Source organism: Miscanthus floridulus, chromosome 17, assembly GCF_019320115.1.
Source record: "Miscanthus floridulus cultivar M001 chromosome 17, ASM1932011v1, whole genome shotgun sequence".
Classification (NCBI taxonomy): Eukaryota; Viridiplantae; Streptophyta; class Magnoliopsida; order Poales; family Poaceae; genus Miscanthus; species Miscanthus floridulus.
The window spans coordinates 107,289,508-107,304,147 of NC_089596.1; the positions used below are offsets into that span (position 1 = coordinate 107,289,508).

The 14,640-nt window shown below is 41.9% G+C and overlaps 1 protein-coding gene across 13 annotated transcripts; it reads right to left on the bottom strand.

Moving 5' to 3' along the window:
* Positions 1–1,295: 1,295 nt before the first annotated feature.
* LOC136518524 (chromatin modification-related protein EAF1 B-like) lies at positions 1,296–14,257 on the bottom strand. 13 transcript variants are annotated; one of them, XM_066512198.1, is made up of 22 exons: positions 13,971–14,257; positions 13,215–13,479; positions 13,043–13,140; positions 11,547–12,954; positions 11,355–11,474; positions 10,976–11,230; positions 10,474–10,656; positions 10,237–10,317; positions 8,952–9,012; positions 8,298–8,878; positions 8,146–8,199; positions 8,004–8,055; positions 7,696–7,868; positions 6,789–6,827; positions 6,628–6,708; positions 6,159–6,296; positions 5,806–5,922; positions 5,018–5,118; positions 4,640–4,858; positions 4,154–4,553; positions 1,991–3,400; positions 1,296–1,783 (listed from the first exon to the last, which is right to left on the bottom strand). In XM_066512198.1, exons 2-21 carry the CDS (start codon positions 13,380–13,382, stop codon positions 2,060–2,062), a joined length of 5,670 nt encoding a protein of 1,889 aa, XP_066368295.1. In that variant the 5' UTR covers positions 13,383–13,479; positions 13,971–14,257; the 3' UTR covers positions 1,296–1,783; positions 1,991–2,059. The 13 variants fall into 13 exon arrangements, with proteins under 13 accessions (XP_066368295.1, XP_066368291.1, XP_066368297.1 ...); XM_066512194.1 differs by having other exon boundaries at positions 8,146–8,205; XM_066512200.1 differs by having other exon boundaries at positions 4,232–4,553; positions 8,001–8,058; positions 8,146–8,205.
* Positions 14,258–14,640: the final 383 nt, after the last annotated feature.

The following is a 14,640-nucleotide window of genomic DNA, read 5'->3' on the forward strand; positions in this document are numbered from 1 at the left end:
CGTCAGAGTCATAGCATTACCGAATCTCCCACACTGATACCTCTATCAAAATATTCTAAGGAATTATACTTCTACCTCTTTAAAAACAGCTCACTTCGTCTTAATAAAAGCAATTCTACTTAAAAAAGTAATTATACCGAAGCAATTCCAAGGAACTCTCTGTGTCCTTCCTTCCTAATTTATAGAAATAGATAGTTTGGTAAAAAAAAAATACCGTCAAACAACCTTTTAAATTGGATCTCTAAATATAGATATCCTCTATTATAGATTTCTCGCTATCCAAAGATAGAGAGCAAGGATGATTATGTAGAGTGTGCTCAAAAGTTAGAAAAGTTATTGAAATACAAAGGTATAAAAATCAATTTCTACTCTACCAAATGGTGTTGGGAATTCTCTTCCAGGAGTCTTTTTTAAAATTAAATCTCTAGAATTAGTACAGTTCTACGTGCACTCTTCATTAAAGTATCTAAAATTTGACAGTATTCATGTTTCTGACACTAAAAATAAGTATTACTAAAAAATATATCTCATAAAAAAAATCTAATGATACCTATTTAATATTATAAATGTTGATACCTATTTAATATTACTAAAAATGTATCGATGAGAGTGATTGTGCCATTTTTTTTTCATCCAAGAAACTTTTTTTTTTCATCCAAGAAACAAAAAGAGAAAACTTGCGGGCGGCGCGAGGGCGGCCGCACAGTCTGGGGGTAGCTGCGTGGGCAAGGTCCTCCCGGCGGCCACGCGAGCACCTCTTGACAGCATGAGCGAGGAGGCCGCCGACAACGCAAGCGATGAGAAACGCGGCCGCTCGAAGCGTCCAAGGAAGAAGATAAGACAGGGGGAAGAAAAAGAACGAAAAGAAAAGCCGGAAACCGTAGATTAGGAGTTTTTTTTTATAAAAGAAAAGATTAACACATGGGTCCCACCAAACAGTGCCTAATAACGCTGTTAAATACAGCGCCCATCCTATTTCTTTTCATCCCCTCTACCAAACACGAGACATCCTGTCCCTGCAACCAAATAGATAATAGGAACCTGTGCCGAGTCTCCGACCCAAACTAAAGGGGAGAAGACGTTGGAAAAGAGAGAGCTGAGTAAGGTCACGTAAAGGAGCTGAGTCGTTTGCAGGATTATAAACCAGCAACCGAGCGAAAGAAAAGTGCAAGAACGCACTCAACTGAATGTCAAAGGACTACATCCATTCGCTGGAGCCCTGCCTCACTTGTCGCTAGAACGAGCTGAGCGCCTGAGCCTCTAATTCTGTTTCGATTAAGAATGACAGAAGATCATCATGCAACACCTTACTTGTTATAAAAGCACTAGCACATGCAGCACTATTAATATACATACAATAGATAAAAACAATCCTGACTGACTTGCCGAATCTAGAAGCATGGACCTAATGCCAGAGATATACGAAGGGGCTGGGCCCAGTTTCTGGGTTACAAACAATCCAACCACCACCTTCATAGGCCCCGTTCGGATGGTACAATTCTGAAGGAATTTGGATGGTTTGGAGGAATTCTGGAAGAATTTGTGAGAGGAAAACACTGTTCCGGATGAAAAAAGAAGTGGATCAAGCCAGGTTTAAGGGCACGCGAACGGTTATATCTTCTACATTCTACTAGACTGCAACCTATCCCAGCTTCAGAAGGTAGGGCCCAAAATGAGACACGAACAATTAATTACCTAATCTACCTGACATTAAGGTGAGTACAGTTAGCTAGCTCCAAGTAAGATTAAGCACTGTCGTCCACAGCTTCCAAGGCACGGACACCTACCACCACCAGATCAAAACATCACAAGATTAGCAAGCAAAATCGCAAGAGTTAGTGACTCAAAATGTGCTCCTAATGGTTTCAAAAGTTTAACCTGCAGCTCCAAACCCTAAATATGCCCTCTTACTGACAAAGAACACTAGTGCTTAATGTGCAAGTGGGTGGATCGAAAAATGAAACAAACAAAAACAATGGAAATCACGTACCTGTACAGTAACTCTACAATGGAAAGAAACCTTACTATCTGAAACCGACAAACCCGAAATAATTAATGATCAGCCAGGCCCAGAATTTGGAGGAGCATATACACTGCCTTGAACAACTGGTCTCTGCTGATGCTGAGACTGCAATTGCTCTCTGGCTTGTTGGTTCCACCGGCCACCAACACCATGAGCCTGTATAGGGAAGCCACCTGAAACTTGCCTTTGCAGCATGTCTTGGCTAGATGATGGCAACAACGTTTCGTACCCAAAAGAAGTATCTTGAGGAGAGCTAAGCAGATTAGACGATGAGGTAGCTGAAGTCTGATTGAGTGATGCCTCACGCTTCTGCTGGTTCACAGATGCCAGTACAGGGCTGCACGAATCTGCACTTTGTGGCATGGATGTTGTAACCATCTGATTGTGTCGGACCTGACCAACATGCAAGTCTATCCTACAGTCAGAGTTCATTTGGTGGTTCTGTTGCCCCATTGCTCTCTCAATGCTGTTCTGTGATGGATTAATCTGCCGCTGCTGCAGTTGAGTGGTCAATGGCGATTTGGAATGATGTGGAGGTTGTTGCAAAGCTAACAGGGTCTGACTTGAAGAACCCTGCATTAAGCCTTGGTTACCAAGGTCTGCCACCTTTGGTGACTGAGGCAATGAAGTGACTAGCCTAGGTTGATTCCCAGGTTGAGGCATTGACGGTGTTGGTGCTGTATTAGCAGGGAAAAGTCCTTGGCCATGTTGCACCAGTTTTTCAGACACATGGTTCTTTGACAGAGTACAAGCAGCATTGGATGGTGTGCTGTCAATTGGAGTCTGGGGCATCATGTTTCCTCGTCCTAAGCTCTTCATAAGCTTAGCTTGTTGACTACCATGGTTCCTTTGTGACTGATTTTGTCTAGACTGCTGTTGTCCCTGTTGTTTCTTCTGCTTCTGTTGTGTAGTAGTGGCAGGTTGGTTGGGAGATGAAGAGCTATCCGGCAGATTTTGTGCCGCTTGCTGTCGCTGATGTTGTGGTTTTGAACAAGGGACTGGATTGGCAGATGAGGCTTGGTTATGCTGCAATATTTGAGTACTATTCTGCACATTGGGTACTGCACTAGCTCCAGAAAGATCACTATGCTGTTGAGGTGCCATATGTTGTTGCATTTGTCTTTCTTTAGCCAAGTGCACAGCATATGCCTGCTGTTGTGAGCTTGAATTAGTTCCCTGGATCTGAGAATGGTGTGGATTCCCAAACATGTGTAACGACTGTGACATCTGATGTGGCCGTTGGGGTTGCTGAACAGGTGAAGAACTCAACAATGATGGATTCATGCTGCTAAACTGGACAGTGGCTTGGCCACTTCCCTGTGAAACTGGCATGTCGAACTCTGACATCTGCCTATGCTCTTCCATACCCTGACCAGGCTACAAGAAAATTTACTATCAGCAACGGCACCAAATTTTCATTAAAGACTGCTTCTCTATAGGCGTAGTTATTAAAAGCTTGATGCAAGAGTTGAACCACCATTGAATTCAACTTGTACAACAGACAAGTAATCCCTCCATAGCTATGATGGCATTTCAGAGTGTGTGAAGATTTTTTTTCCAGTTTCGGCAGGTAATACAAACAAAAGTATAAAGAACATCAATCAAATGAAACAGCCAATAAACAAAATCTCAAACAGAGAAATGAAACAGCAATCCAATAACAAAAGAAGGGCAGTAAATTGCTAGAAAAAACATATGCTCCCTCCGTTCCAAATTGTAAGTTATTTTGGCTTTTCTAGATTCATAGATTTTGCTACACACCTAAATATACACTATGTCTAGATATATAGTAAAAGCTATGTATCTGAAAAAGTCGGAACGACTTACGATTTGGAATGGAGGGAGTAGCTTGTAAACCACTATTTTGGATTAGCAATGGATACTTTACTATCTTATTAGCAACAAACTTTTTCCTTGAAAATACTAGAAAGGCCTATACGCCTTTTTTTGTTTACATAAGTACAGCTAGTTGACTTTGTGCAGTAATAAATAGCAAGACACACTCAAGCTGAGCATAAAACAGCGAAGTGTGGCGGAGATGGTGAAGATAGTGGTTAAAAGTATCACCATTCAGCAGTTTCAGGCATTTGAGGCAATTTATAAGCATATGAAATGTAAATAGCAACTCACACGAAATGTTTGCATAGGATCACGTGGCCTCGAGATTGAATTGCCAGGACCAGATATGGCTCCAGGATGGACACTTACTGCACTGAGCACACCTTGCCCACTGTTGGGCAACAGATTTCCAGACGGAACTGCATTTAGCATTGCTGGTGAACTAATCCTTGGAAAGCCTGCCCTGGCACCAGGCATACCTCGATTTAGTCCTGCCACCATTCCCATACGAGGGGCAGAAGGCATCATACGGGCACCTGCACCACAATCAACCCCGGAAGGAATAGTTCCAGGAGCAGAAACTCCAGGCTGATGAAGATTTCTGCCATTGACCATCTGATTATATTGAATCTTTGGTTGTTCGTCACCCTGTAAAGAGGTAGGTCTGGGAACACCATATTTCTGAGCATCCCTATACCAGAAATGGCATGGAGAACAACATTATATACGAACTCTACAACATAGTCCATTTAACACCTCTAGGTATAGATCATTTACCTAGGACTATTCAATGTTGAAGGTGATGGTGAATTGCTGCCCAAAACCATAGCAGGAGAAACTGGTAACCTGGAATTCAGATTTGAAGTAGGAGTAGAAGGACCAACAGAACCCTGATGGTTCGGCAGTGTTATCCCATTTGTATGAGAACCTGGGTACACACTGCCAGGTGTAATTGAATCAAGATTTGGACTTGTTACATCACAGAGATCAAGGGGCCTGTTTAAGTTTAGACAAAAAATATAAAGACGATGTTTAGATGCTGGTTAATGGGTCTGGAGTTGTAACAGAAACTATATAGCACATAAAGGTGACATATTTCAGATATGTCCACAGAAATGAAATTCAAAGCCATAGTTCAAGTTGGCAATTACATACGTCAAAGTGCCCCCAGAAATTTTGTTCAGACATGCTTGTGAAAGTGCGATAACATGGGAACCATGTGGCTGCATGATTGGCTTGAGCTCCTGGCGATTGCCCTTCATGAAAAGAAAAGACAAGGCATAACCATAAGAGATAGTATCAATACAGTTAAAATTGTTTGCAGCAGGATGTCAAAAATACATCATTCTCAAAGGTGATTGCAACTAATGAGAGAGAACCTAACCCAGAGAAACGATCCATCACCACACCACATTACCAAATAGAGTATCAGAAAAAGGAGAAGACTGAAGCTGTAACTGAAAACTTCTCTCCCATTTTGCCTATCCAAACTCTTTCTTGAAGTTTGCATTTATTTTTCTTGTGCCCCACGCGGGCACATGTAAAACTGTGTTTCATCGCTATGGCAAGCTGAAATCCCTATTGATTCTATGTACTGGCAACTGGCAATAAACCTTATTATCCTTCAATAAAGCGGGGTAGAAACCAGTTGCAGTTCTGTTACTGGAGCCAAAAGCTAGTAGTTTTATGGAAGAGTCATCAGAAATTGTAGTTCCTTGTTACAATGTCACATAAGTTCTAATTTTGCGAAATTAACTGTGTTAGGAACTCCCATACTGAAACACCAAGTTACAACGACATGCATAGCTTCTATAACAAGTACTCAATTTCACCCAAAAAAATCCTAAACTTCTGCAAGTGAGCTATAATAAAAACAAATGTGCAGCAGAATTTACCAATCCTCCATTATAAACATAATCAGAAAGATAAGAGAAAATAATAACCTGTCTATGTCTGGCATGCCCTTGTTGCATGAGTACTATAATTTTTTCAAAATGTGCCTTAAGATTCTCTTCGTCAAATGGTCCTTGAAGTCGCTCAAATAATTGCCTTGCGCTGCCCTGGTGAACATATAAATACCAATGTCAAGAATTTTAAGAGACTCAAGAGTCTGTAATGCACACCTCCAAATAAGTCTGAGATTACAATGGTGTTAATAAAAGCAGACTCGATTTTTAAGGAAAGTATGGCAGGACCTAAAAATGAAAGGTTGAATGTTACATCTGTGTGAGTTGCACCCCACATACATGACAGACAGTAAAGAGTACCCACAAAACAAGGTGGTCGGAGAACATGCCTTTGGAATGCCCGGCAATGTATTATGGTAATGCTGAGATGAACCGGAGTCATCTGCACTGTCACCACAATCACCAGAGCTTCTATCCACAAGAACCTTGTGGCGCTCCTTGCACTCTTTAGGCTGCCTATGTACACACTGCAGAGAGAAATAAAACACAAAAAAAAACCGAAGATTCAATTTGGTGAATAAGACAAATGGTGACCAAATTATTATGATAAAAAAATAATGCCACAGGAAACATTAGAGAATATATGGGAAAAAGTAGCAACTTAGCTACTGCAAACAAGGCACACATATAAGTACATAACAGAAACAAACATACTAAGTGCTATTAACTGGGCTACAACCAGAAAACATGTAGAACGTAGGTCTTGTAAGTAAAAAGATGAGCATATTGCATGTCTAAGTGACATGACAAAGCATGTTACATAGCAAAAGGTCCATTTATCGCAGAAAAAAAAAATACCTTGAACTGCACGATGCTGTTGATTGCATCACTAACTAGTTCCCAGTTTTCACCCATATCATGGACAAGGACAACAAGTGCCTGAAATATTTAAGATATTTAGCCATCACCACAAATCACAGTCAAGAATAAATATATAATAACTTCAAGCACAAAAGAACCTGATCCTCGAAGCTTGACCATCCACCAGAAGATGTCATCTGCCAAAAGCACAAAACATTTTGATAAGCATACTAGCAAATTATGGGAAAGATTACCCTCTCCTATCATGCAATGATACACAATTTGCCGACTTGTGAAAAAAAATATGGGAAAGAAGATTCTACTTGTAAAGCATGTGGTGTCCAAACAATATGATGCTTGAATGTACACAATACAAGTGAAACCTTAACAGAAACAATTCTAATGATTCTGATGCAATAATCCAACCACGCGCCCACAATAAAAAAACAAAATAAAAGGGAGAAAAAGAAGGGTTAGAAAGAATGTGTCACAAATTCATCTACCAACACTTCAGCTGATTAGATTACACTATGAAATGCACTGAGTAGCATCAATCTGGTGCTCCCCATTAAATAAATGGAAAACCAAAGAGCATAGAAAACAAAATTTCACTTGAGACCACAGAAGAGGGGTTAGAAACAGCTTGCAATAATTCAACCAATTCTTAGCTATAAAAGTTAAGATGAGGCAGCAGCAAAATTTTCTGAGCACGCAGTCTTTCTTACCCTAGTCTATCCACAAGTTTCATCAGCAATCCATTTCTAAATCTTCCTAGTTTCCCCATTATACAACTATAACTGCATGAGCCTGACTAGGCCAGTCAAGTACACGCATTGACAAAAGTTGCTTACTGCTCTATACCAGTAGTAGGACCACAGAACCTAGCAAATGGACTATATATATAATTCCTACCATTATGTTGGCACATAGGGATCAAATAAAGAGGAAACACAGTTGACAAAAGGTTCAATCCAGTATACGTGACATCTGGCATGGTTACAAACTACAAAGGTAATGACCAACAAAGAGAGAAGCTTATGACTCTAATCTAAGGAATGCTAATACCTTTAGTGCTTTGCATTTTCTCCCACGATCCCTATTAGCAATGAACTTTATAAATCTAGCAGGATTTGCCATGTTGCTCATCTGTGACGCAACAGGAGAAGCTTCTTGTGAAATATCTATCCCTTGCTTCCCCATTTTAAGCTTCTTAGAAGCATGTTGACCACCATATGCAACTATGGATAAAATCAAAACACAAAATGGTCAGAGCCATTTGTCATCTCCCAAATAATATCAAGAGCATGTAGCTAGTCCATGTATGGCGTAGGTGAAACATGCACTATATATAAAAATGAGGATGAAGCTACCACTGTTTCCATTTGAATCATATTGGTGGACATCTGCTCTCTTCTTGAGATATTCCTTCTAACAGAAATTTTGAAGGAAAAAAAGTTAGGGCTAACAGCCAATATATCATCATTAATATCAACCGGGGGAGGGGGGAGATTGAACCTGCTCATATTTATTAACCAAGTCAACTTGCATTCTTGGATCATAAGTACGGCCCTGCAACTTTAGGAGAATAAATTTGCATCAAGGAAACATTGGAAATACCAGCAGTCAGTCAGTAACAGGGGAGCGCCAATGAAGCTTGAGAAATTAACCTTTATGGAAGTTGGAACATATGAATGGGCTGCATTTTGAGCAATTTTGTATCCTGAGTTCTTCATCTTTTTCTTCTTGATGGCTTTAGTGCACATTTCGCCAGCATCATAAGGCAGTTGTCTATCAGAATCAACTGTAGATTCAAAATCTGTGTTCCTCCATGCCAAAGACCCTCCATGCAACGAACTTTGATCCTCTTGGTAGGAGTTTGTGTCACCACTTGAAACATCTGTCTTACTTGTGACTTGGGGTGGTCCACTAGCACCAGCATGAAACGGGCTTACAACTCGTTGCCTGGCAGCTGTGCGGGTGCGCTTCGGAGGAATTGCAAGGAAAGAAGTAGGTCTTTTGCCATTCGATAACAATGGTTGGTTCCTTGACTTGCTTTCCATGCATGGTTCATAAGGCACATAGGTACCAATTTCATATGGCCTTGCAATGCTAATCCTTTGAGGCATTACGTGTTTCTTCTTGTGTACCATATTCGATAGGAAACCATCATATGCTTTAGGAGAAAGATAAGTACACGTCTCACCTTCATCCTCCTCATATGCATTCTCCTGGGGCAAATCTGAACAAACTGTGTAGAAGTTAGAACAGATATGAATTAAGTGCATAACAACATATAACATATTGGTACTGATACATTTTACCTGCAACAGAATCACACACAGATGCTTCATAGTCATCGTTGAGCTCAGCATTGCCAGCTTCCTGAAATTAGTAACTAGTAAATACGTTTTACAAAAGAAATGCTAAATGGTGAATATAGATACGAAAAGTAAAACAGTGCTCCAGTGCTGTTGAAGGTGCTAACTACTACTCCGTCCAAATATGATCAGCGCACTTGTTTGCATCACCAAGACCAAGAAGTAAAAAAACATAGGTCAAGGGGAGTCAGCGTGGTTGCTTGTAAGGGACTGGTTCAAAAAGGGGGAGAGACCTCTCTTTGACTTCTTCGTAAAGTAAGGGCCCACCAAACCCTGGAAAGCAGGCAGGAACTTCCCACGCACTCGCTTCTTTGGTGGCCGCAGACTTATCTGCACTGTTACAGACCAAGGAGAGGGGCACACGACCCGTGCAGCACCAGGGCTCGAACCCAGGCAGGGAGCGCCGCACCTGGGTGCCCTACCACCGCGCTATCAGCGCGTCTGCGACCAAGGAGAAGTAAAACTCCCACAGCGATCCATTTATTCCGCATCGATTTAGCCGATGCTTTGTTGCATGCATGCATGCAGATTGAATGTGTTGTGCGAAGGAGAAGGGCAGCAGCTGATTAGCCACACATTAACTCCGCATGCAAGACAAAGGGGTGCTAGCGTCGTAACCTAGAAAAGGAAGCATGTGCGACAGCAACAAACCATTACATGCAGTTCATTTTTGGAATCTATTTTTTGGTAACACGCATATCAAAGCTGGACTTAGGAAGTAAAAAGTAGATAGTACATGAAGAAAATGTCTAAAAATGAAGTCGCAAATAGATAAAAAGATGGTGGTTTTGTTGGGTCAGGTCATGGTATGATGTACAAGGCGTGTTTGTTTCCAGTATGAGAGAGAGTGTTGTGTGTGTATGTGTCATGGGTGTGTTGTAAATTATTTATCTCCTCCTTAATGCAATGATACGCAGCTCTGCGTATTCAAGGGAAAAAAAAGAAATGCCTAAAAAACAAAGAGGTAAATTTGGCCAGAAATCTTCCATACAGTGCACAAAAAGCAGCTCAGATTATTTTGCTTATAGAACAGCAGGAAAATTGAAAATCTTTAAGTAACTAAAGTAAGCTAAACTGCCTTAACTCCTTTGCTAGGTGTTTACACATAAACTTGCCAGTCCACCTTGTGGTTCAACAATTTAACAGAAGTCCCATAAGGGAAGCTAAAGGGAGGAACCAAACTGTGATCACTAAAGTCTTGGGAAGTGTACATAACGCTTCTCTGTACCTTGTGATACACGAAAAGAGATTCCAGAGACTCCCTGTATGCCAGCACTGCCCCAGGTGCTACTGTATAGAAGAGACTTTCCTGAAAATTGAGAAAATATCAGAATACGATTCCATAGCTATTTGTGCATGTCCCCAGCTGGCAAACCAGAGGACCTGTTTCCATGAGTGCTCATCAGGGTAAATAATGAAAGTTAAGGAAATCAATCATAAAACACAAAATGTTTCGATGATTTACTTCTGAGAGATGATCAGACACTTTCAAGATTCCAAAGTCATTCAGCCTGTCAGGAGTTGGTGGGGCTTCAGGCAACACATGAAAATCAGCTGTTCTACTGTTATATTCAAGAAATCGAACTGCGTAATCATGAATCTGTGACCGTTGCTGGCTGGATTCTTTGGCTTCCAGTGAGTTGTGACCCTATACAGATACATGGAGATTACAACAATAAATCAAATGGTAAAAAAATAGTGTGTACCAGTTAAACTGGCAGGGCTAAAAAGTAAAAAAAAAAGGCGTACCCAGTGCAGAGAGCTCCCGCTCTGTGCAGAGGGCTAAAAAGTAACTGATGAGTAATTCGATCCTCCACTTTCTACTAAACCGAAATACCGAAACCGAAGTGACAAAACCTTTCAATACATTGGCATTCAAAATTTGAATATATGTGACGGAATGAACACAATTACAAAATAACCCATGAGAAAAGGTTATTCTAGAGTACTTTCATACTTCTACTCACCTGTTCTTTTCCAGATTTGATTCCAGAAGGATCTGTCTCCTCCAGCATAGTTGAATTGTGTTGCATCATTTTAGCTGTCCTGTCAGCAGTCTGTAAAGCCTCAGCTGAACGCCAGAAACTCATGATAGCCTTTGCAATGATTTTTATAACAGCTTTCTGCTTTTTCAGAATGCTTGCTTCTTCAAACTTGGCACAACCATCAGATGCAATCCAATGGCACACCTGAGCTGCAGCCACATTTTTCCAAAGTCGTTCCTATTTTACAGAGACAACGTATCAAAGAAACAAAGTAAGACTATGCACATTAGCCAAGGGTAGTAATTAGATTAACATATTTACAAGTGTGACGAAGAAATATGGAGATAACTTGCGAAAGTACCTGCATGAAATCATTAGCCATCCATGCCATCTCCTCAAGAACAAAATCCCAGTGGCTCTTTCTCCTCTTCTCTAAAGCAATGTTACAGGGAGATCGTTGATCAGCCTTTTTAATATTTACCTGAGCAAAGTTATTCTTTCAGAAACAAGAACATGCCAGAGAAGGAGAAATATATATATAAACAAACTATACCCCTATAACACGAGCGTTTTTAAGAATAGAATCTTCATAAGCCTTCTTTTCCATCTTATTCAAGTTCTCCTCAGATTTTTTAATCTCACTCTCCACATTAGATTCATCATTTTTTGGTGAAGACAAGGCATCAGGCAACTTAATGCCTACAGAAATAGGATGTGCAGAGTTTGAATTCCCAACATAGCTATTTTTCCTAACCAAAACTGGACTTTCCTCAATGTTCATGCTGCGGCCAGAAGACAAGCACTCTGTGTCTTTCTGTGCAACTATTGCACTGTTACAAACTTCCATTTCATCTTTCACATGAGGAATATTACTGGCTTCAGGTTGTACAAGATCGGAACTTTCCTTCAAAGAAGTAGGCCTACTGAAATCTACGGATATGCCACTTCCTTTGAGAACCATGTTAGAATGTCTACTATTATCTAGGTCTTCATGAGAATCAATCTTCCCTGCAACAAGATTGATGTCCCCATCTGCATGCTCATCAATAATATTCACGGTGCCTTCGCAAGATGGGCCCACTACATCTTTGTGTGAAATAGAAGCTTCTACAACACAAGCAGGAACTGTCCTGTTGTTATCAAGTTCCCCTTCATGGATATGGGCCATACATTCATCCCGGTGTCCATCATCAGCCTTTTCGTCGACAGCGCATGACTCTTTCTCATCATATGTAGATGCACTAGAATAGCATGGCCTTATAACAACTTTTAAATTGGTATCAGGGGTTTCTGCAGATGCAACTTCAGCAGCAATCTCATCACACCCAACAAGGAGATGGTCATGATTTGCGTCATCTGATGACAAATCTTTAGCTTTGCTATTATTGCCAGCTTCGTTTACTTCGTCATTCACAACACATTCACTTTCAAGAATGGTTTGAATCCCATCCAGCTCCATTGCTGCCTGGTCATCAGAAGATGTATTCTTTGGTGCATTGTCATGGTTAGATCCAGACTGTTTTACACTAGAAACGGACAATACACCATCATCACCTGCATTGTTTTTTTGTGCTACAACCTTATCATCTTTTGGCTCATAGACTTTAGCAGAGATCGTAGAAGATCTAATAGATGTGACATTCCCACTCTCCCTACTTGGCTTTGACCTATTGCGCCGAACATATGCCTGGCTTTTGACACCAAGGCGTGACAAACCAGAAGCAGCAGGCTTTTTCACATTTTTGTGACCATCACTGGGCAATGACTGCTTGGGTTGGGCTGCATTTAATCTTTTGGTTCCTCTTTTTACAACCTTTTCTTCAGCAATGTCGTTGTTACCTCCACCCAAAAGCATAAGATTGTCTGCTGTGTTGATTTCGCGGCACAGTGAACCTCCTGGTTTGTCGGTACTCTCGACTGAATCTCCAAGAGGTGATGCAGAAAAACTACGTTTAGCGTCACTGCAAATGAAGGCAAACAAATGGCTCCTAAGTGACATTATGATTTTGATAACTGCAATGAAATGATACATCAGGAAGCAACCATTACCTTATCACAGTTTGTGCTTCTATTTGATTTGTGAGAGAAGCGGAGTGTACACTGACTGTTTCTAGATGTACAAAATTGAAATCCAATGGGTTGCCTCCCTGCAATAAATAGAAGTAAGTAGGTACAGTGAAGGCAGAAATATAATCTAAGAGATAACATGACGCGGGCATACTTTCTCTAGAAATTCCAACTCTCTCCTACGCTCGTCGCGAACATCAGACTCCTGCCTGAGCTCCTCCTGAGCTTTCTCAATGGCCATACTGCGTGGTGAAGATTTGGTGCCGACACCAACACCATAATCCATAATTCCACCCATTGAGCACGGCTCCGCATTCACCATTGAAGAAAAGCAGAAGCATGCATCGCCTGCACGTCCCGAAAGCGGCAGTTCATTCTGACGGCAGCAGCAAACAGATGTATCCTTCCAGCGCGAACCACTGAAAGCAAAATCCGAAAGAAACAACACAAAAGACGGCATAAACAAAGGACGAGAAGAAAAGGTTACACAACAACATTTTAATTAATGGTAATATAAGGCGCATTCAAAAGCCTGCGTTCTGACAGTACACCTGAGCGAGGAAAAGGGAGTGCTGCTTGCAATAGGCCATTGCCAATTTGGCATAGGGCAGCATCACAATGCATGTATGGAGGTTACATACACTACATTTAGGCATGTGGTTATCATCATGCAAGCGCACTTATCCACAGCTGACTGATGGAGCATCCCATGGACACCAACGAGACTAAAAATGAAGCAGGGGTCATCACCTCCAGCCTAGGCCAGAGCTTCCCCTGACAGGCGTGGCTCAGTCAGTGGGCACGCTCCAGCCTCGTATAACCATTGCCCACACAACCCAACAACGCTTCAGGCGACCCTGGGGCGCCGAATTGGGCCTAAAAACGGCGTGTGAAGGAGGATGACACGTACCTCGAGTAATCACCGGCGCACGGACCTAGGGTTAGGGTTTGGGCAGAGGAGGGCGGGCAGCCACGGAGGGGGTGCAGACGGGTCGCGGGGGCACTGGGGAAGTCTGCCGGAGGATTGTGCAGAGGAGGAGGCCCGCGAGGCGGCCGCCAGAGGTGGCCGTGGCGCCGGTGGGGTGGGGCGGGGCGTGGAGGCGGGAAGGAGCGCGAGGAGAGGGAAGCAGTTCAGGCCCTGTGCCTGTGCCTGTGCCTGTGCCTGTGCCCGAGGGGTCCGCGCCGCTGTCCGCTCGCCCTCGCCTCGTCTCGCGCGCGGCGCGGTCCGACCCGATCGCTCTTGTGTCGGCCTTCTCTCGCGACAGTTGCTACAGCTAAGTTTTTTTTTTAAAAAAAAAACACTCTTCTTTGTTCCTGAACAATAACTTTTCTATAATTGGAGTAAGTTAAACTTTTTGTGTTTAACTAAAGTTATAGAAAAAACATAAATATTTATGACACTAAATAAATACATTATAAAAAATACTATTTATGATACTAACTTAATGCCATAAAATTTTGGCACTTTTTTCTAAAAAAGCGGAGCGGTTGTTCCCGGTGCCTAGGACTCTCCTTGGCGTCTCGGGCGGTTGTGGCGTCCACTTCTTGATCCAAGTCCATCGTTGGGTTTGGAGTGTAGG

Coding starts and splice junctions, on each gene's coding strand:
- LOC136518524 (XM_066512189.1), bottom strand. CDS start 13,382: ATGGTGAATGCGGAGCCGTGCTCAATGGGTGGAATTATGGATTATGGT. Junction 13,141..13,214: donor AGTTGGAATTTCTAGAGAAA/GTATGCCCGCGT, acceptor TATTTATTGCAG/GGAGGCAACCCATTGGATTT. Junction 12,955..13,042: donor GAAGCACAAACTGTGATAAG/GTAATGGTTGCT, acceptor CTTCATTTGCAG/TGACGCTAAACGTAGTTTTT.